The sequence below is a fragment of the Bufo bufo genome, chromosome 4 (genome assembly GCF_905171765.1).
Source record: "Bufo bufo chromosome 4, aBufBuf1.1, whole genome shotgun sequence".
Classification (NCBI taxonomy): domain Eukaryota; kingdom Metazoa; phylum Chordata; class Amphibia; order Anura; family Bufonidae; genus Bufo; species Bufo bufo.
The window spans coordinates 284166543-284181217 of record NC_053392.1 but is presented as its reverse complement, the minus strand read 5'-3'; the positions used below and the strand labels follow the sequence as shown (position 1 = coordinate 284181217).

The 14675-nt window shown below is 41.7% G+C and overlaps 1 protein-coding gene across 2 annotated transcripts in view; it reads right to left on the bottom strand.

Moving 5' to 3' along the window:
- Positions 1-4220: 4220 nt before the first annotated feature.
- KCNQ5 (potassium voltage-gated channel subfamily Q member 5) overlaps positions 4221-14675 on the bottom strand; it is a 699309-nt gene continuing 688854 nt past the window's right edge. For both annotated transcript variants that reach the window (XM_040428645.1, XM_040428646.1), the window contains one exon: positions 4221-6866. In XM_040428645.1, coding sequence (XP_040284579.1) covers positions 5925-6866 — 942 coding nt within the window. In that variant the 3' untranslated portion in view covers positions 4221-5924. The remainder of the gene's footprint in view (positions 6867-14675) is intronic.

Here is a 14675-nt window from a genome sequence, read left to right as displayed (position 1 = left end):
GTCAGCCATGTGTGCCAGAGTCCCAACAGACAAGACTTCGCTGTCCTCATCAGGAGGATGACTCTCAATCTCCTCATCCTCTTCCTCCTCTTCGGCCCATCCACGCTGAACAGATGGAATAAACCTGCTGTGGGTACTACCCTCTGTAGCGAAGGCAACCGACTCCTGCTCCTCATCATCATCATCATCCAATTTGCGCTGAGAAGATGAACGGAGGGTGGTCTGGCTATCACCCTGTGTACTGTGTTCCCTCATTTTCAGTAAACACAGAAGTGGGATGGTTACACTGATAATAGCGGCATTGCCGGTCACCATCTGTGTTGATTCCTCAAAGTTGCGTAAAACCTCACAGAGGTCAGACATCCATGCCCACTCGTCGCTTGTGAAGAGCGGAAGCTGACTGGAAAGGCGATGACCATGTTGCAGTTGGTATTCCACTACTGCCCTCTGCTGCTCACAAAGCATGGCCAACATGTGGAACGTGGAGTTCCAGCATGTGCTCACGTCACACAACAGTCGGTGAGCTGGCAAATGCAAGTGCTGCTGCAGCGTTGCTAGACCGGCGGCAACTGTAGATGACTTTCGAAAATGGGCACACAAGCGGCGCACCTTCACCAGTAGCTCAGGCAAATTGGGGTAGGTTTTGTGAAACCGCTGAACCACTAAGTTGAACACGTGGGCTAGGCATGGTATGTGTGTGAGCTTGCCGAGCTCCAAAGCCGCCACCAAGTTGCGGCCATTATCAGACACAACCTTGCCTGGTTGTAGGTTGAGTGGCGAGAGCCACAGCTCAGTTTGGTCCCTTATACCCTGCCACAGCTCTGCGGCAGTGTGCTGTTTGTCACCTAAGCAAATTTGTTTCAGCACGGCCTGTTGCCGCTTCCCCACTGCAGTGCTACACTGCTTCCAGCTACTGACTGATGGCTGACTAGTGCTGCAAGATAAGGGAGGTGGAGGAGAAGAAGGAGGGGTTGCAGCCACTAATGTAAGTGGTGGCGGAAATCCTGATGGAAGTAGGGCCCGAAATCCTTGGCGTCGGTAGCACCTGTGTCATTCCAGGGTATGACTCGCTCCCCGCCTCCACAATGTTAACCCAGTGTGCCGTCAGGTAAATGTAGCGTCCCTGGCCAAAAGCACTTGTCCATGTGTCAGTCGTTAAGTGGACCTTCCCAAAAACTGCGTTGGTCAGGGCACGGGTGATGTTACAGGACACATGCTGGTGTAAGGCGGGGACTGAGTAACGAAGGACGGCCACCACCATCAGCGGAAAGCCTCAGTGTCCACAAGCCTAAATGGCAAAATTTCCAGGGCCAGCAATTTGGAAAGGTGCGCATTTAGTGCTATGGCCTGTGGGTGGGTGGCTGGGTTTTTGCACTTTCGTTCAAAGGCCTGGTGTACAGACATCTGTACGCTGCGCTGGGACACAGAATTGGATGTGCTAGCTGATGGTGCTTGCGAAGGTCCATGTGCAGGGCGAGAGGCATCCAGGCTTTGTCTTGGACAGGGGATTGGCCAGCACGTAACAAAGGGGAAGAGGAGGCAGTGGTGTGCCGTGTACGGAAAAAGTACACTGGATGTCACAAATATTTTTAGTACGTGCACACGTTAAACAGGAAATGTAGCGCAGATAATGTCGCTGTCCGCAGCATCTACGGAAAAAGTACACTGGATGTCACAGATATTTTTAGGATGCGCAAACGTTATACAGGAGATGTAGCGCAGGTAATGTAACTGTCCGCAGCGGACACCGTCTACGGAAAAAGTACACTGGATGTCACAGATATTTTTAGGCTGCGCACACGTTACACAGGAGATGTAGCGCAGATAATGTCAAACAATTGCAAGCTATTTAGCGCAGGTTGCGCTAAAAATATATATTGCTGCCAGATACAACAATAGTCCTTAAAAGGACTTTTGGGTCTCTACAATTGCATGCAATTTAGCGTAGGTTGCCTAATAAAAAAATTTAATTCAGTTCCCTACACTATCTGTCCCTTCTACAGCACAACTGTCCCTGACTAAAACTGAGCTGAACCACGTGTCATCGGGTGCTTTATAGCACCCGATGACGCAATCACTGTAATTCCAGTAACCAACATGGCTACGGCATTACAGTGAGTGGCAGTACTTACCTGAACTTTTATTGGCTGTGTAGCATCCAACAAATGTGCGGGGAGGAGACTCGAGCATTGCGCTCGAGCACACGCTGTATTCGGCCAAACACCGCGCTGTGGCGAGCATCGCGATGCTCGAGCTGAACTGGTGTTTGGCCGAGCATGCTCGATCAACACTATTAATTACCCTTATCTCTAATTTATTAAGAGGTCATCAGCACTTATTTAAGTCACATTCTTATTAGTGTTGGGTGCGAATATTCGAATAGCGAATATTAATCGCGAATATCGACACTTCGAGAATTCACGAATATTTAGAATATAGTGATATATATTCGTAATTTCAAATATTCTAGATTTTTTTTTCATCAGTAACCTCCCTTCTTGCTTGTGGGCCAATGAGAAGGCTGCAATGTCTTTGTCTGAGCTTAGCAACATCCCTAGAAACCAATAGGAACGTTGCCTACCCCTTACTATATAAGAACCTCCCAAGCAGCCCTTGTATGCAGTATTTTGCAGATCTGAGAGAGACAGCAGTGTTATTGCTGTGCTCTACTTTCCTGTGTCATTACATTAGTTAGTTAGTTAGCTCATATATATAATACAGTTAGTTAGTGGGAGATAGTCAGTGTAGGTTAGATAGTGATATAGTGCAGCTATTCTGCTGTCCATACATACATGCTACATACATAGTGCTGTATCTATGTATGCTACATACATACATAGTGCTGTGATGTCACAAGTTCACAACAATACTTATTGCACCAATCACTAATAAGTAGTCAGACCTGTTAAAATGTGAAGTTGAACGTATTGTGCCAAAATATTCGCATCATTAGTGCCGATATATATTGATGCACTCTATCTGCATACAAAGCTATTGTAATGTTCTGCCATGCCAACCATTTTCTCCAGTCTCAGGAAACTTCTAGCAGCTTGAAAAATTTAGCTATAGTGACTCACGCCTGTATTTCGCGCACATTACGCGAATATTACATTTCCGTTTTTTTGCAATCAAGAAAATAATCTCGAATTTGCGAATATATGTCGAATATTCTACCAAATATTCGCAAAATATCTCGAGTTCGAATATTTCCCCTCATCACTAATTCTTATCAGTAAGATAAAGTTTGAGCTATAATGCATTTTTATAAGGTCAGAGAGGAGCCCATCAGGTGAGCTGGCTGAAGGAGCAGAGAAAAAAATCAGATCCTGCTACTAGAGCATCTCAGCCCTTTTAGTTTGACTACATCTGTATATAGGAGGTCTTATCATTTGGTTGACTGCTACAGAAAGACAATATTTAGTATTTCATTTTCAAAGGCATAGTACTGCTAAAATGACTGAAAAATAGGCAAAAATGCAAAAAAAAAATACCCCTTTCTGATAGACATATCCCTTTAAAGAGGACCTTTCATGGGTCCAGACATTATAAAATAAGTAGCACGTGATGTAAGGCATAAAGCAGGGATCTAATAGCACTTACTATTTTTCCTGGGTGCCGCTCCGTTCGCCCGCTGTGCCCCTGTTAAATTTTCCCGCCTGGTAGCATCGGTACAGGGAGGAAGAGACTGCCCTGTTTCTCAATGGGCGTCTCGTTCTCCCTGGCTGTAGCGCGCTCCAATCACAGCGGAGAGCGTCACAGCCAGGGAGAAGGTGATTTTTTTTGGTCCCTGGCTGTGACGCTCTCCGCTGTGATTGGACCGCTCTACAGCCGGGGAGATGGAGATGCCCGTTGAGAAACATGGCAGTCTCCTCCTCCCTGTACCGATGCTATTCATTAGCATACAAGGCGGGAGAATTCAACAGGGGTACAGTGGGCGAAAGGAGCAGGGCCCAGGAAAAATAGTAAGGGCTATTAGATCCCTGCTTTATGCCTTACATAACGTGCTACTTATTTTATAATGTCTGGACTCATGAAAGGTCCTCTTTAAACTAGGCAGCCCTTCAGTCCTCAAAGGCAAAAAAAATAGATCTACTGTATGTACAATAGGTGTCAGTATTTCAGTATTGTATGACTCTACAGCAAACTGTAACACAAAAATATCAGAATTATAAAATAAAATAACCAAACTAAAACATTTGTGTTTTATTATGTCTTTCAGGAAAAAAATATTTCATATATTCTCTTATATATGATCCATAGAATTGCTCCATTATGTGCACAACATTTTATTAAATAAATTAAATTAAAACTAGTAAATTTCAAGCTCTTAAGCATTTCATTTAAGGCAAATACAGTATACCAAGTTATCTGTGATAAGTTACCAATAAAATCAGTTAAGGGTACCTGCATTGTCTAATGATGGAGAAAAAGTAACAAACATTTTTGTTTTTCTTTTTAACTAAAAACCTTTTTTATATTTTGCAGTCATCTATTAATCAAAAATGCAGACGCATGAGACATGGCAATGTACAATGAAAAAAGGCACGTGAAACATTGATTAAAATAAAATAAAAAATTGTGTAACTGTATACATTGTACAATACTTTTCAATGTACAGAATAGTTATTTGGCTAAACAGATGTAGACATTCAAAATAAGTTATTTCTAATACGAGCTGAGATGTCGAGATAACCTAGATAATGTCACAAAATTATTATTAGTAAGCAAGCTTTAGCAAGAGCAGAATTTTACTAATTAAGTAGAAACCCAAAATGGCATATGAAATGGCAAACAATAATTTGCTTTTTGTGCTTCAGACATCTTTCAAAATTTATCATTCAATCTTTTTCGCTGTTCATGTCAGATAAACAGTAGAACACAATAACTCATTTGCAAGGACATCATCTCAGGACGATGAGTTTCTATCATCTCCCCCATCAAAGGAGCATGTATTTCAATATCTACTAAGAATGGCTTTATCAGAACTAAGCCAATCAAAGATGTAAGAAAATAAAACATAATCAAAATGGCTGTAGTTCTTTTTTTCTTCTTCCTGTAATGATGTCCCTTAAAGCAGGTTTCATAGACATGGACACCAAACATACAATATACAGTATGTAACAACGTTCACGTAACAAGCCTATCATTTAACGTCCAAAAATACTTTTTAACAGAAATGTGGAGGCAGAACTTTTTTTTTCTTTATAGTAAACAGGTCAAGTCCTTCATGAAAGAGTTTTTACAGCATTTAGTACGGTTAAGACTGCAGTGACTTGTTTCATATATTATAAATCTTCGTAGCAAAAGAATGTTTCTATATGACAAGAACAACCTGAATGTGATGTGCCAACTTTATGCTTGTCACAACACTATTTCACCAAAAATATACAGATATAAACATTCTTATTATATGTGCATTAAATGACTAAAATGTATGAATGTGTAGGTATCATCTTGTCACAACTAGCAGCGGATAAAGTCCAATGTTACGATTTTCCTTGGTAAAATTGCTAGCAGCTGTAATATCCTTTTCTTGTAAACACAACCTTGTAGTTCTAGTGTGGACAGATATTGTTTTGTATCTAGATTCAAAGTGCTTTAGAATGTACAATGTGTGAACAGTACCTAAAAAATGTTGGGTGATACTAAAGCACATTAACACATTTGGTGTCATTGACTTTATAGGTCAGTGGGCATTTAAACCAGCCATTGTGTATAGTATTCTATAGTTTATAGGGTTCAAGATATACACATATCTTTATTACATTTGTAGCCTTCACTTAAAACATGCGTTTTCATGCAACCAGAAGAGTTTGGCTCATACTGTATACCTTCATTTCAAGTTCTTTCAGTTCTTGCACTGCTAATTATAAGTTCATGCAATGATATGAATGACTAAAGAAACTGTAAACCCTATAAAAATGTTATTTATGTTTGACATGTGGAGGGCTAAGAGTTTCTGTACCATCCCTAGTTTTGCTAATGCTTTGAGATGATCTTGTTATTCCAGTCCTCAAAGAGTCAGATAACAACGTAGTTTCCACTGTAGGCTCAGAGGCAGCATCATATGTTTCTGTCTCCAGCTCTTCATCTGCAATAAAAAGTTTAGACTCCCTCCACTGTGGGTATGTTTCTTGGCTGCCTCTTGAGACACTTGAGTCACTGCATGACAACCGTTCATTTAGTTCTTCTGTAGATTGAATCAAATTTTGTACAGAAATTGATTTGCCAAAATCCTTGTGTGTAAAGGGAACTGAAGACAATACCGCACTATTTGTATCGAGGCTTTTCCGCCTTACAAAATTTTTTGTTAGATTGGGCTGTGCAGGCTGTACACTTTCTTTTGAGGCAACAAGGCATGCGGTGACATCACAGACATCCTCTTTTGTGGTCATAGGAATTATATGAATTGGTTCTGGTTTGTTGATATGTTTCAATGGAGATACAGCTGGTATCTGTAGTGTTGTTGGTGCTGTTGGCTTAGAGGCTTGGCTTATTTGGTTTGATATATTGTTTGTTACTACAGTTACAGGTCCATCATTTATATTTGCCGACACCTGTGTTGCTTGGCTATCCATTGTTGGACTAAATCCAAAATACGTAGGTGCATTATATTCATTTGGTGTGAGTACAAACTGTAACCCTCGAGGGATATTGGCACTAGCTGATCTGGTTATAAATCCACTGTTCTGTGCAGAATTGGACAAGTCTTTGCTGTCTATTGGACTTTGATAATCTGAAGTTTGTTCACATTCAAATAGGGGCATCTGAAATGATGCCAAAGTCAGTGCTGAGGCAGATCCTTTCTTTAAGACCTGTTGGTAGATATCAAGTAGGCTGTCTAATTTTGATTCAATCGACTGTACCTACAAAAAAAAAGTATACGTTATATAAACATATATCATATCATTACCATTTACACTGATTGTGGTTCTTAGGCCAATTTTTTTTTTTTTATAAAATGCCTATACCTAAAGTGACAACAATGAGCCACATACAACAGTGTCCTAGATTCAGTGAGATAGGTCTGGCACTCTCCAAAATGCAATACATTCTTGATTCTTTCAGCTAGACTTGTCTTATCAATGCTAATCTCTACAGAGAACATAAAAGGCTGTCCATAAACTTTAACCAACAGCTATTCCTCTTAAATCCCCCCCCCCACCCCCATACATATACCTGCTTGACTCAGTTGAGGATTCTTGAATGGAAATGTAACACAGCAAGTGTGGGCCCACTGTGTCACTGACTTATGGCTGCTCATAAGGGTATTATGTGCACACACACCCCCTCCCCAGTTTTCACCCTTTCCCCCCTATTCAGGGATTTGGTCTTTGCTGCAAGGGAACCAAAACAGGCCGCTACCTTTTTGAGTAATCCTCATGTAGTGACAGCTAACCTAAGCAAGTTAAAAGACATTGGTGTGTAGAAGCAAAGGGGACAGGCAGAATCATAGCCAGTTGACATGCTGAAGCCAGGGAAGAGTTCTTTCAACCCGTTAAATAAGCCAAAGGTCAAGGGAGGCAGAACAGGTTCAGCATGGTCAACAGGCAGAGGTTAAGCATGGAAGATAAGACAACACTAAACACACATTTGCAGGGACTAGGTAAGCTACAGCGGGAAACTTTTTGCCCAGGCACCTTTTGATATTGGAAGAAGCCTTAAATACTTAGGGGAGACTTTTCATAGACTAAGGACTGATTAGGATGTGCACATGCCATGTGGGCAGAGAGAACTGCAGTCAGGAAGAAGAAATTCTTTGAGGCTAGAATTGACAACTTCAGAGAAAACTGGAGCAGGAAGTGTAATTCATAGATGGAGGGCATATACAATGAAAAATGGAGACTTGCAAATTGCATTGCCTGAGCGGCTTTTATATAAGAACAACAAAGGGACGGAAAGACACCCAATAGTCATTGGGAGAAGAAAGTAAATGATACAGTTAATTGTCAAGATCCTAATTTATTCACCAGCACCTGTCCATTGGACGCAGGATGGTATGGTGAGAAGTCCAGCTTGACAACCAGCAATCCACAAAGGGACTTCGAGAACATAGACAAAAACTAAACTTCCTGATCAGAAAGGTTGTTTTTGGGCAGACCAGGAGTACAGACAATGTGCTTGATGAACAGGTTGGAAGATTTAGCCTGAGAAAGCCACTCAGAGGGACAAAATTAGACATTTTGGAAAAGCAGTGCACAACCCCCCAGATCATGGTACAACCAGAGGACGGAGGCAGATTTGTTATAAAGTCCATCACAATATGTTGCCATGGAGCATTTGACACAAGCAAAAGGAGGATCAGACCAGCAGGCTTCTGCCAAGAGGACTTGTTTGGTGCACATGTGGCATAGGCGATAACATAGTGACACATGTCCTGGGAAAGTTTAGTTTAGTATTGGTAAATAAAGTTTAATGTCTGGTGTAGACCTGGGCACCCAGCCAGTTACATTCCCTGAACCTACTGTTGACCATAAGAACAAACATTTTACCTGAGAGAATGCCCTTAAAGGGGTTATCCCATCATAATGATCACTGTTAAATCTGTTAATGATTTGACAGTGATCATTTTTGTAAATATATTTGATCAACCAATTCCCACCGTTTTGGAGAAAATTCATCCCCACTTACCTCATTGTTGTCATTCGGTCTCCCCTGGTTACGGCCACCGCTCTTCTCCGGAATCCAGGTGGCCGTGCTTGCGCAGAAGACTCCTTCTTTTCTCCCGGCCGGGCCGCTCGCTGTCCTGAACGCGCACGCCGCCGCGCATGCGCGATGGTGACTTCTTCCTGGCCAGAATGGTACAGAGCCGCGAACGTACATGCCGGCTCTGTACTATACTGGCCAGGAATAAGTCACCAGGTCGCATGCGCGGCGGCGTGCACATTCAGTCCAGCGCGCGGCCCAGCCGGGAGAAGACTTCAATCAAGATGAAGCCCGCCCCCAGCAAGAATCCAGGAAGTGAAAGGCGCGCTGGCAGCAGGTAAGTATGAAAATGCGAAGTGGGATAACCCCTTTAACTAAGGTAGGAGCTATAGGCATAATTTGGGCTGGACTGATAATGTGTCATAGCTCCGTTATATGGTCTGGACTGTGAGAGAACATCCACCTTGATGTTCTCCACAGGAAGAACATGCAGAACAAAGTTGAAGAGGGCAAAGAACAGTGTCCATCTGGCTTGAAGAGGATTGAGAAACTAAGCAGTCAGGAGATAGGTCAGATTCTAGTGGTAGTTGTCAACCACAGGTTGACCAACACTCTCCAGAAGATGTCTCTACTTCCCCAAAGCCAACCTGATGGTGAGCAGCTTGTGGTCTCAGATTGAATAATTACGCTCAGCTGAGATGAAAGACTTGGAGATAAAGCTATATGCAACAGTTTTAGCACAGAAATTCTACTTAGTCAGCACCGCTCCAGCACCTACGGAAGAGATGTCACCTCCAAGAAGAATTGTCCTGTGACATCAGGATGATACAAGATGGATGGTGAGGAGAAGGCCCCTGTGAGACTAGGATTAAGCTTTGACTTTAGGTGTCCATTATTTGAAATTCACCCCCTTCCTGCTGAGAGCAGAGATAGACATAGTGAGTGTGGATAAATGTGGGATGAACTTCTGGCTGGCCCTGTGGATGGAGCCAGTCAAGGACCACAGACAACTGTTCATGTCCACAATGCAACAGCTGTCTGCAAACAAAAAACCAAAACATATAAAATAGTGCCATATTCACTATAGAAAACATACTAGTGCTAATGTTATACTCATTATATAAATGTGAGATTCTTGGCAAATACAATTTGTACAAAATCACTTGTGCCTGTCTACCACAGCAAGGTGATCTCTTTTGGACAGGAACCTACGCTAAATGCTACCTCTTTTGGTGCTAACTGGCCTCCAAAAAATTCAGGGAAGGCAGGTTACAAATATATGCTGAGCTCACTCTCCTGCTGCTAAATGGCCTCTAATGAATACAGGGAGAGCATTATTTACCTTTCTACTTGCATTAATTAAAAGGAGCTTGTGGGAGAGACAGGTTAGTTAGGAATGCACATCCCAAACGGAGATAGCCACATCTACAAGTGCAGAGGACAAAGAAAAAAAAGAAAGCACAACCCAATGTGAAGGTGCATTAGTTATTTTTTCTTTGCAGTTTGCTTTTGGAGATGTGGCTGTTTCTATTTTGGTTGTGCACTCCTGACTAACTTGTCTCTCCCACAGGCCGATTTTAATTAATGCAAGTATAAAGGCCATTTGGCATCAGGAGAGGTAAAATACAGAGTGAGCTCAGCATATATTTGGCTTGTCACCTTGCCGTAGTGGACAGGTACAAATGATTTTATACAAAATGTATTTGCCAACAATCTCACATTTTATATAATGAGTAGAGCATTAGCACTAGTATATAGTAAGTATGGCACTATTTTATATATTTTGTTTTTTGTGTTTTCAGAGTGCTGTTGCATTGTGTTTGTTTTTGTATTTCCAGCCAAGGCGACATGCGCCTGTGCATTGGAATGTGCTAACTATCGTTTTTTCTTTGAAGCTTTTCAGTGTCCATCTGTAGATTGTGGTCAGAGGTCACATAACCCATAAAAGGATGGGACATTTTTTTAATTAGGTAACTCTCCAACTTGGCATAGAGCCTGTTCTTCCCCAGACACCAGACACTGTAGGATGGCATGTACATGCATATCAGTTCAGGCAAGTAAATCAAGATGTCCAGACATCCACTACAGAAACGTAGAGCATATCTCGCAATATGTCGTTTACAAATCTTTGGAAGATAGCTGGGATGTGCTGAGGCCAAACAACATGATGAGATATTCATAATAACAGTCACAGGAGTTAAACGCTATATTCCACTTGTCCCCCTCACAGATGCGTATCAGGTCATAGGCTCCCTGGAAATCCAATTTGGTGAGGATCCTAGCCTTACCAGTACTGTGAAAAAGGTCAGGTATTTGTTTTTTAAAGTGATCTTGTTCAGATCATGATAGTCATTGATGGGCCACAATGAACTACCCTTCTTTTTGACAAGAAACAGGCTGGTGCAGGGGAGAAAGGTTTTGTGGGATTTCAGGCCTTGGGACAGACAGACAACATTAGTGACATCAAGACCCCCAATGAAGAACTTGCCAGGTGTCTCACTCAATAACAGGAGCAAGGAGTTGTAGCCAAGGTAACCCCAACAACAATGGACTGATGGATTCAGGTAGAACACAAAAGGGGATGTTTTCTGCACAACCCCTATCTAGAGATCTCTGGGCACATTAGAGTAAAGGATAGGTTCTGAAAGAAGTACTCCATTGATTAAGGCCACAGTCAAATTCTTCTCCAGGGGTACTGTGGGTACGAGGTACCAGGTCACTAAGGCCTGATGAAAGAAGTTGCCGGGAGTCCAGAAAGTCCTTTTTAGAGAACTGGATATTAGCTTTGGAAGGAGGTCATCTTCACCTAGGGTCACCACTCCTATTGACCCTACACATTTGAGTTTCCCAACTAAATAGGGCAGTTTTTCACATAATGGACAATGGGGGCAGGGGGGTTTGAGAGCAAGGGCCTATAGAAGGAAGATACCAGTTGTGGAGTTATCCTTTCCCAAACCAGCTCTCTGAGACACTCCCCCGAAGTCTATGTGATTGGCCAGAATGATCATGTCATCCAGAGCAGCTAGTAAATCCTAACCTGCCGACTTGTCAATGATTTGGCCTGCCAGACCCTCTCAAAAGGTGGCCACCAGTGTCTCTTTCCAGGACAACTCAGAGGACAGTGGCATACTGCCTGACACTTATGTTGATCTGGAGAAGGCATAGCAAAGAAGGTGCTGCAGAGGCAGTCTGACCAGGTTCCTCAAAGACCTTACAGAAGGTCGACAAAAATTATTATAGCTCAGATGTTAGGGGATCTCTTTGTCCCCAGAAGAGTGTGGCCCAAGACAAAATTTTACAAGATAGGAGTGACAGCAGGAAGGTAATCTTGGTATCTCCCTCATTGTATGGTGGTAGTTGTTGATGCAATTCACCAATACCAGAAGGAGGAACAGGCTGTGCTACGGTGCAGATGCTGCAGCTTGAGGACTCCAGGTAAGTGAAGATGGTATTCAGGTATTGAACAGGTTGTCCTGTAACCCCAACTTTGGAAGGCCAGCGGAGTCATGACTTGAGCAAACTGTAATGCAGCAGGCTTTAATCCACTGTCAATGAACAGATTTGACTTAGGATATACCTAATGACATTATCTAAATGCCCCTTCCCACAGTTTTTCAACCTTTCAACCCCTATACAAGGATCTGGTTTTTGCTGGAGGGGAACCATACGTTTGCTACTTTTTGGACTAGTCTCTGTTCAGTGACAGCTGACTCACGTAGATCAAGAGACACCATGGTGTAGCACCAAAGGTGACAGCTGCAATCGTAGTCAAGCCGAGATCAGGACAGGGAGATTTTGTTCAATCCAGCAAATAGATCAGGGCAGGTGACACCAGGTCAGTACAATAAACAGGAAAAGGTCAGGGAAGGCAGAACAGGTTCAACACATTCAACAAGCACAGGTCAGGCACAGAAGATCAGACGACACTAAGCACACATACACATGGACTAGGCAAGCTAGGAACCTTTTTGCTCGGGCACACTGCCATAGGGGAAGCTGTCTTAAAGGGGTTGTCTGGGAATACATCAATACATAATTTCTAACAGTTGCTGCCAGCCTGCCTGCCATACTAAAAGGATCATACTTGCCTGCTCCCCACTGCTCCGGTCCTCTGAGCTGGTGTTTCCATCTTCCTGTCTGGTTTTGTTTTCTTCTTCCTTGGCATTGGCATGATCACCTAATCTTCATGCAACCACTGGCTTCAGCAGTGACGTGTCTCCAGTGGACATTTCACGGCTAAAGCCAGTGGTTGGCTAAAGAATATCAGATGAATATGCCCATGTCAAGGAGGAAGAAAACAAACCATGCACTGGAAGATGGATATGCGAGTTCTAGCGCAGTGGACTGGAGGGACGGGGAGGAGGTAAGTATGATCCTTTCAGTACAATAGGCAGGTTGCCAGCAACCGTTAGAAATAATGTATTTCCAAGCAACCCTTTTAAAGGTTATGTACACCTTCAGAGGCATTTTGTTATATGATTGCATTTTACTCATTTTTGGGCTTAAAATACCATAATTTTTTCAATTGGTCTTTATTAAAAAAAAATTGGAGTCGGGTTAACTGTTCTTCTACTTCATACTTTCACTTTGTTCCACTCATCTAATAAACCTCATCTCTAAATTACTAAAAGGTCATAAACATGTATTTAAGTCAAATTCTTAGCAATAAGATAAGAACTAAGCTATAATGAGTTTTTATAAGGTCAGAGATTAGAGATAAGAAGCCAATCAGCTGAGCTGCATGACGGAACAGAGTGAAAATTCAAGTCCAGATACTAGATAAACATAAGGCTGCACAAAGACAGTGGTTAAACTTTTTTGAAAATTGACCAATTGAAATTTTTTACTCAAAGTGCGAACAATGCAATAATTAAAAAAATTGTCCCTAAAGGTGTACATAGCTAGCTTTCCCTGGGTATTTAAAGGCTAAGACTGATTAGAATGCATGACAGAAAAAGAAAAGATGCTGCAAAAACTGTAGGTGGCCAAAAAAAATTAAAAATAAGCCTGCAGTTATTCTGGTGGTTTTTATTAGTAAAAAAAAAAAACACCAGACAAAATTCATATATATATAAGGTCCCTTAGACTCTGTTTATAGAAATTATGGCCGGTCTATCATGATCTATTTTGTTATGGATTCTAATAGATTTTGATGGATCTATTAGATCTTGATGGATTGATACTGTAACTGGCTTATTTTTTACTGGACAAATTCATGTTATTGTAGGTATTTAAAAAGCAATAGAACAACAAAAGGAAAATGTGAATACGTTATATCCTTAGGCAATTATTAACCTAGCCTTGAGTGTGAAACCTAAATTTAAGTTGCTTCCTAATGATTGATCACATGTAAGTATCTGTTATAAAAGCAGAGTGCAGTGCAGGATCATTGAGGTTTGTGGCTGACAGATTTGTATCCACATTTCTTACTATCACATTTATATGGATCGCACATTTATATGGGCAGTTCTCTGACTGCCACATTTTATGTGCATAGTTATTATAGTGATGTTTATCTGGATTGGAGCTGAGCTAGAAGGCAGCCCAGGAGCATGATCTGAAAATGATGAATTACCAGTACTTCCCTGTAGGTACTAACAAATATAATTTTTGAGCTCCTGACTAGTTGGTCACTTTAAGACTCTAGACATCTGAAAGGTATACCAAATGAACGTTGCCCTCTTTCTCTTCTGTTTTTTCACATACAAATTTACATATAGTGGATATAAAAAGTCTACACACCCCTGTTAAAATGTCAGGTTTCTGTGATGTAAAAAAATTAGACAAAGATAAATCATTTCAGAACTTTTTCCACCTTTAATGTGACCTATAAACTGTACAACTCAATTGAAAAACAAACTGAAATCTTTTAAGTAGAGGGAAGAAAAAATATAAAATAATATGGTTGCATAAGTGTGCACACCCTTAAACTACGGTAATACTTTGTTGAAGCACCTTTTGATTTTATTACAGCACTCAGTCTTTTTGGGTATGAGTCTATCAGCATGGCACATTTTGACTTGGCAAGA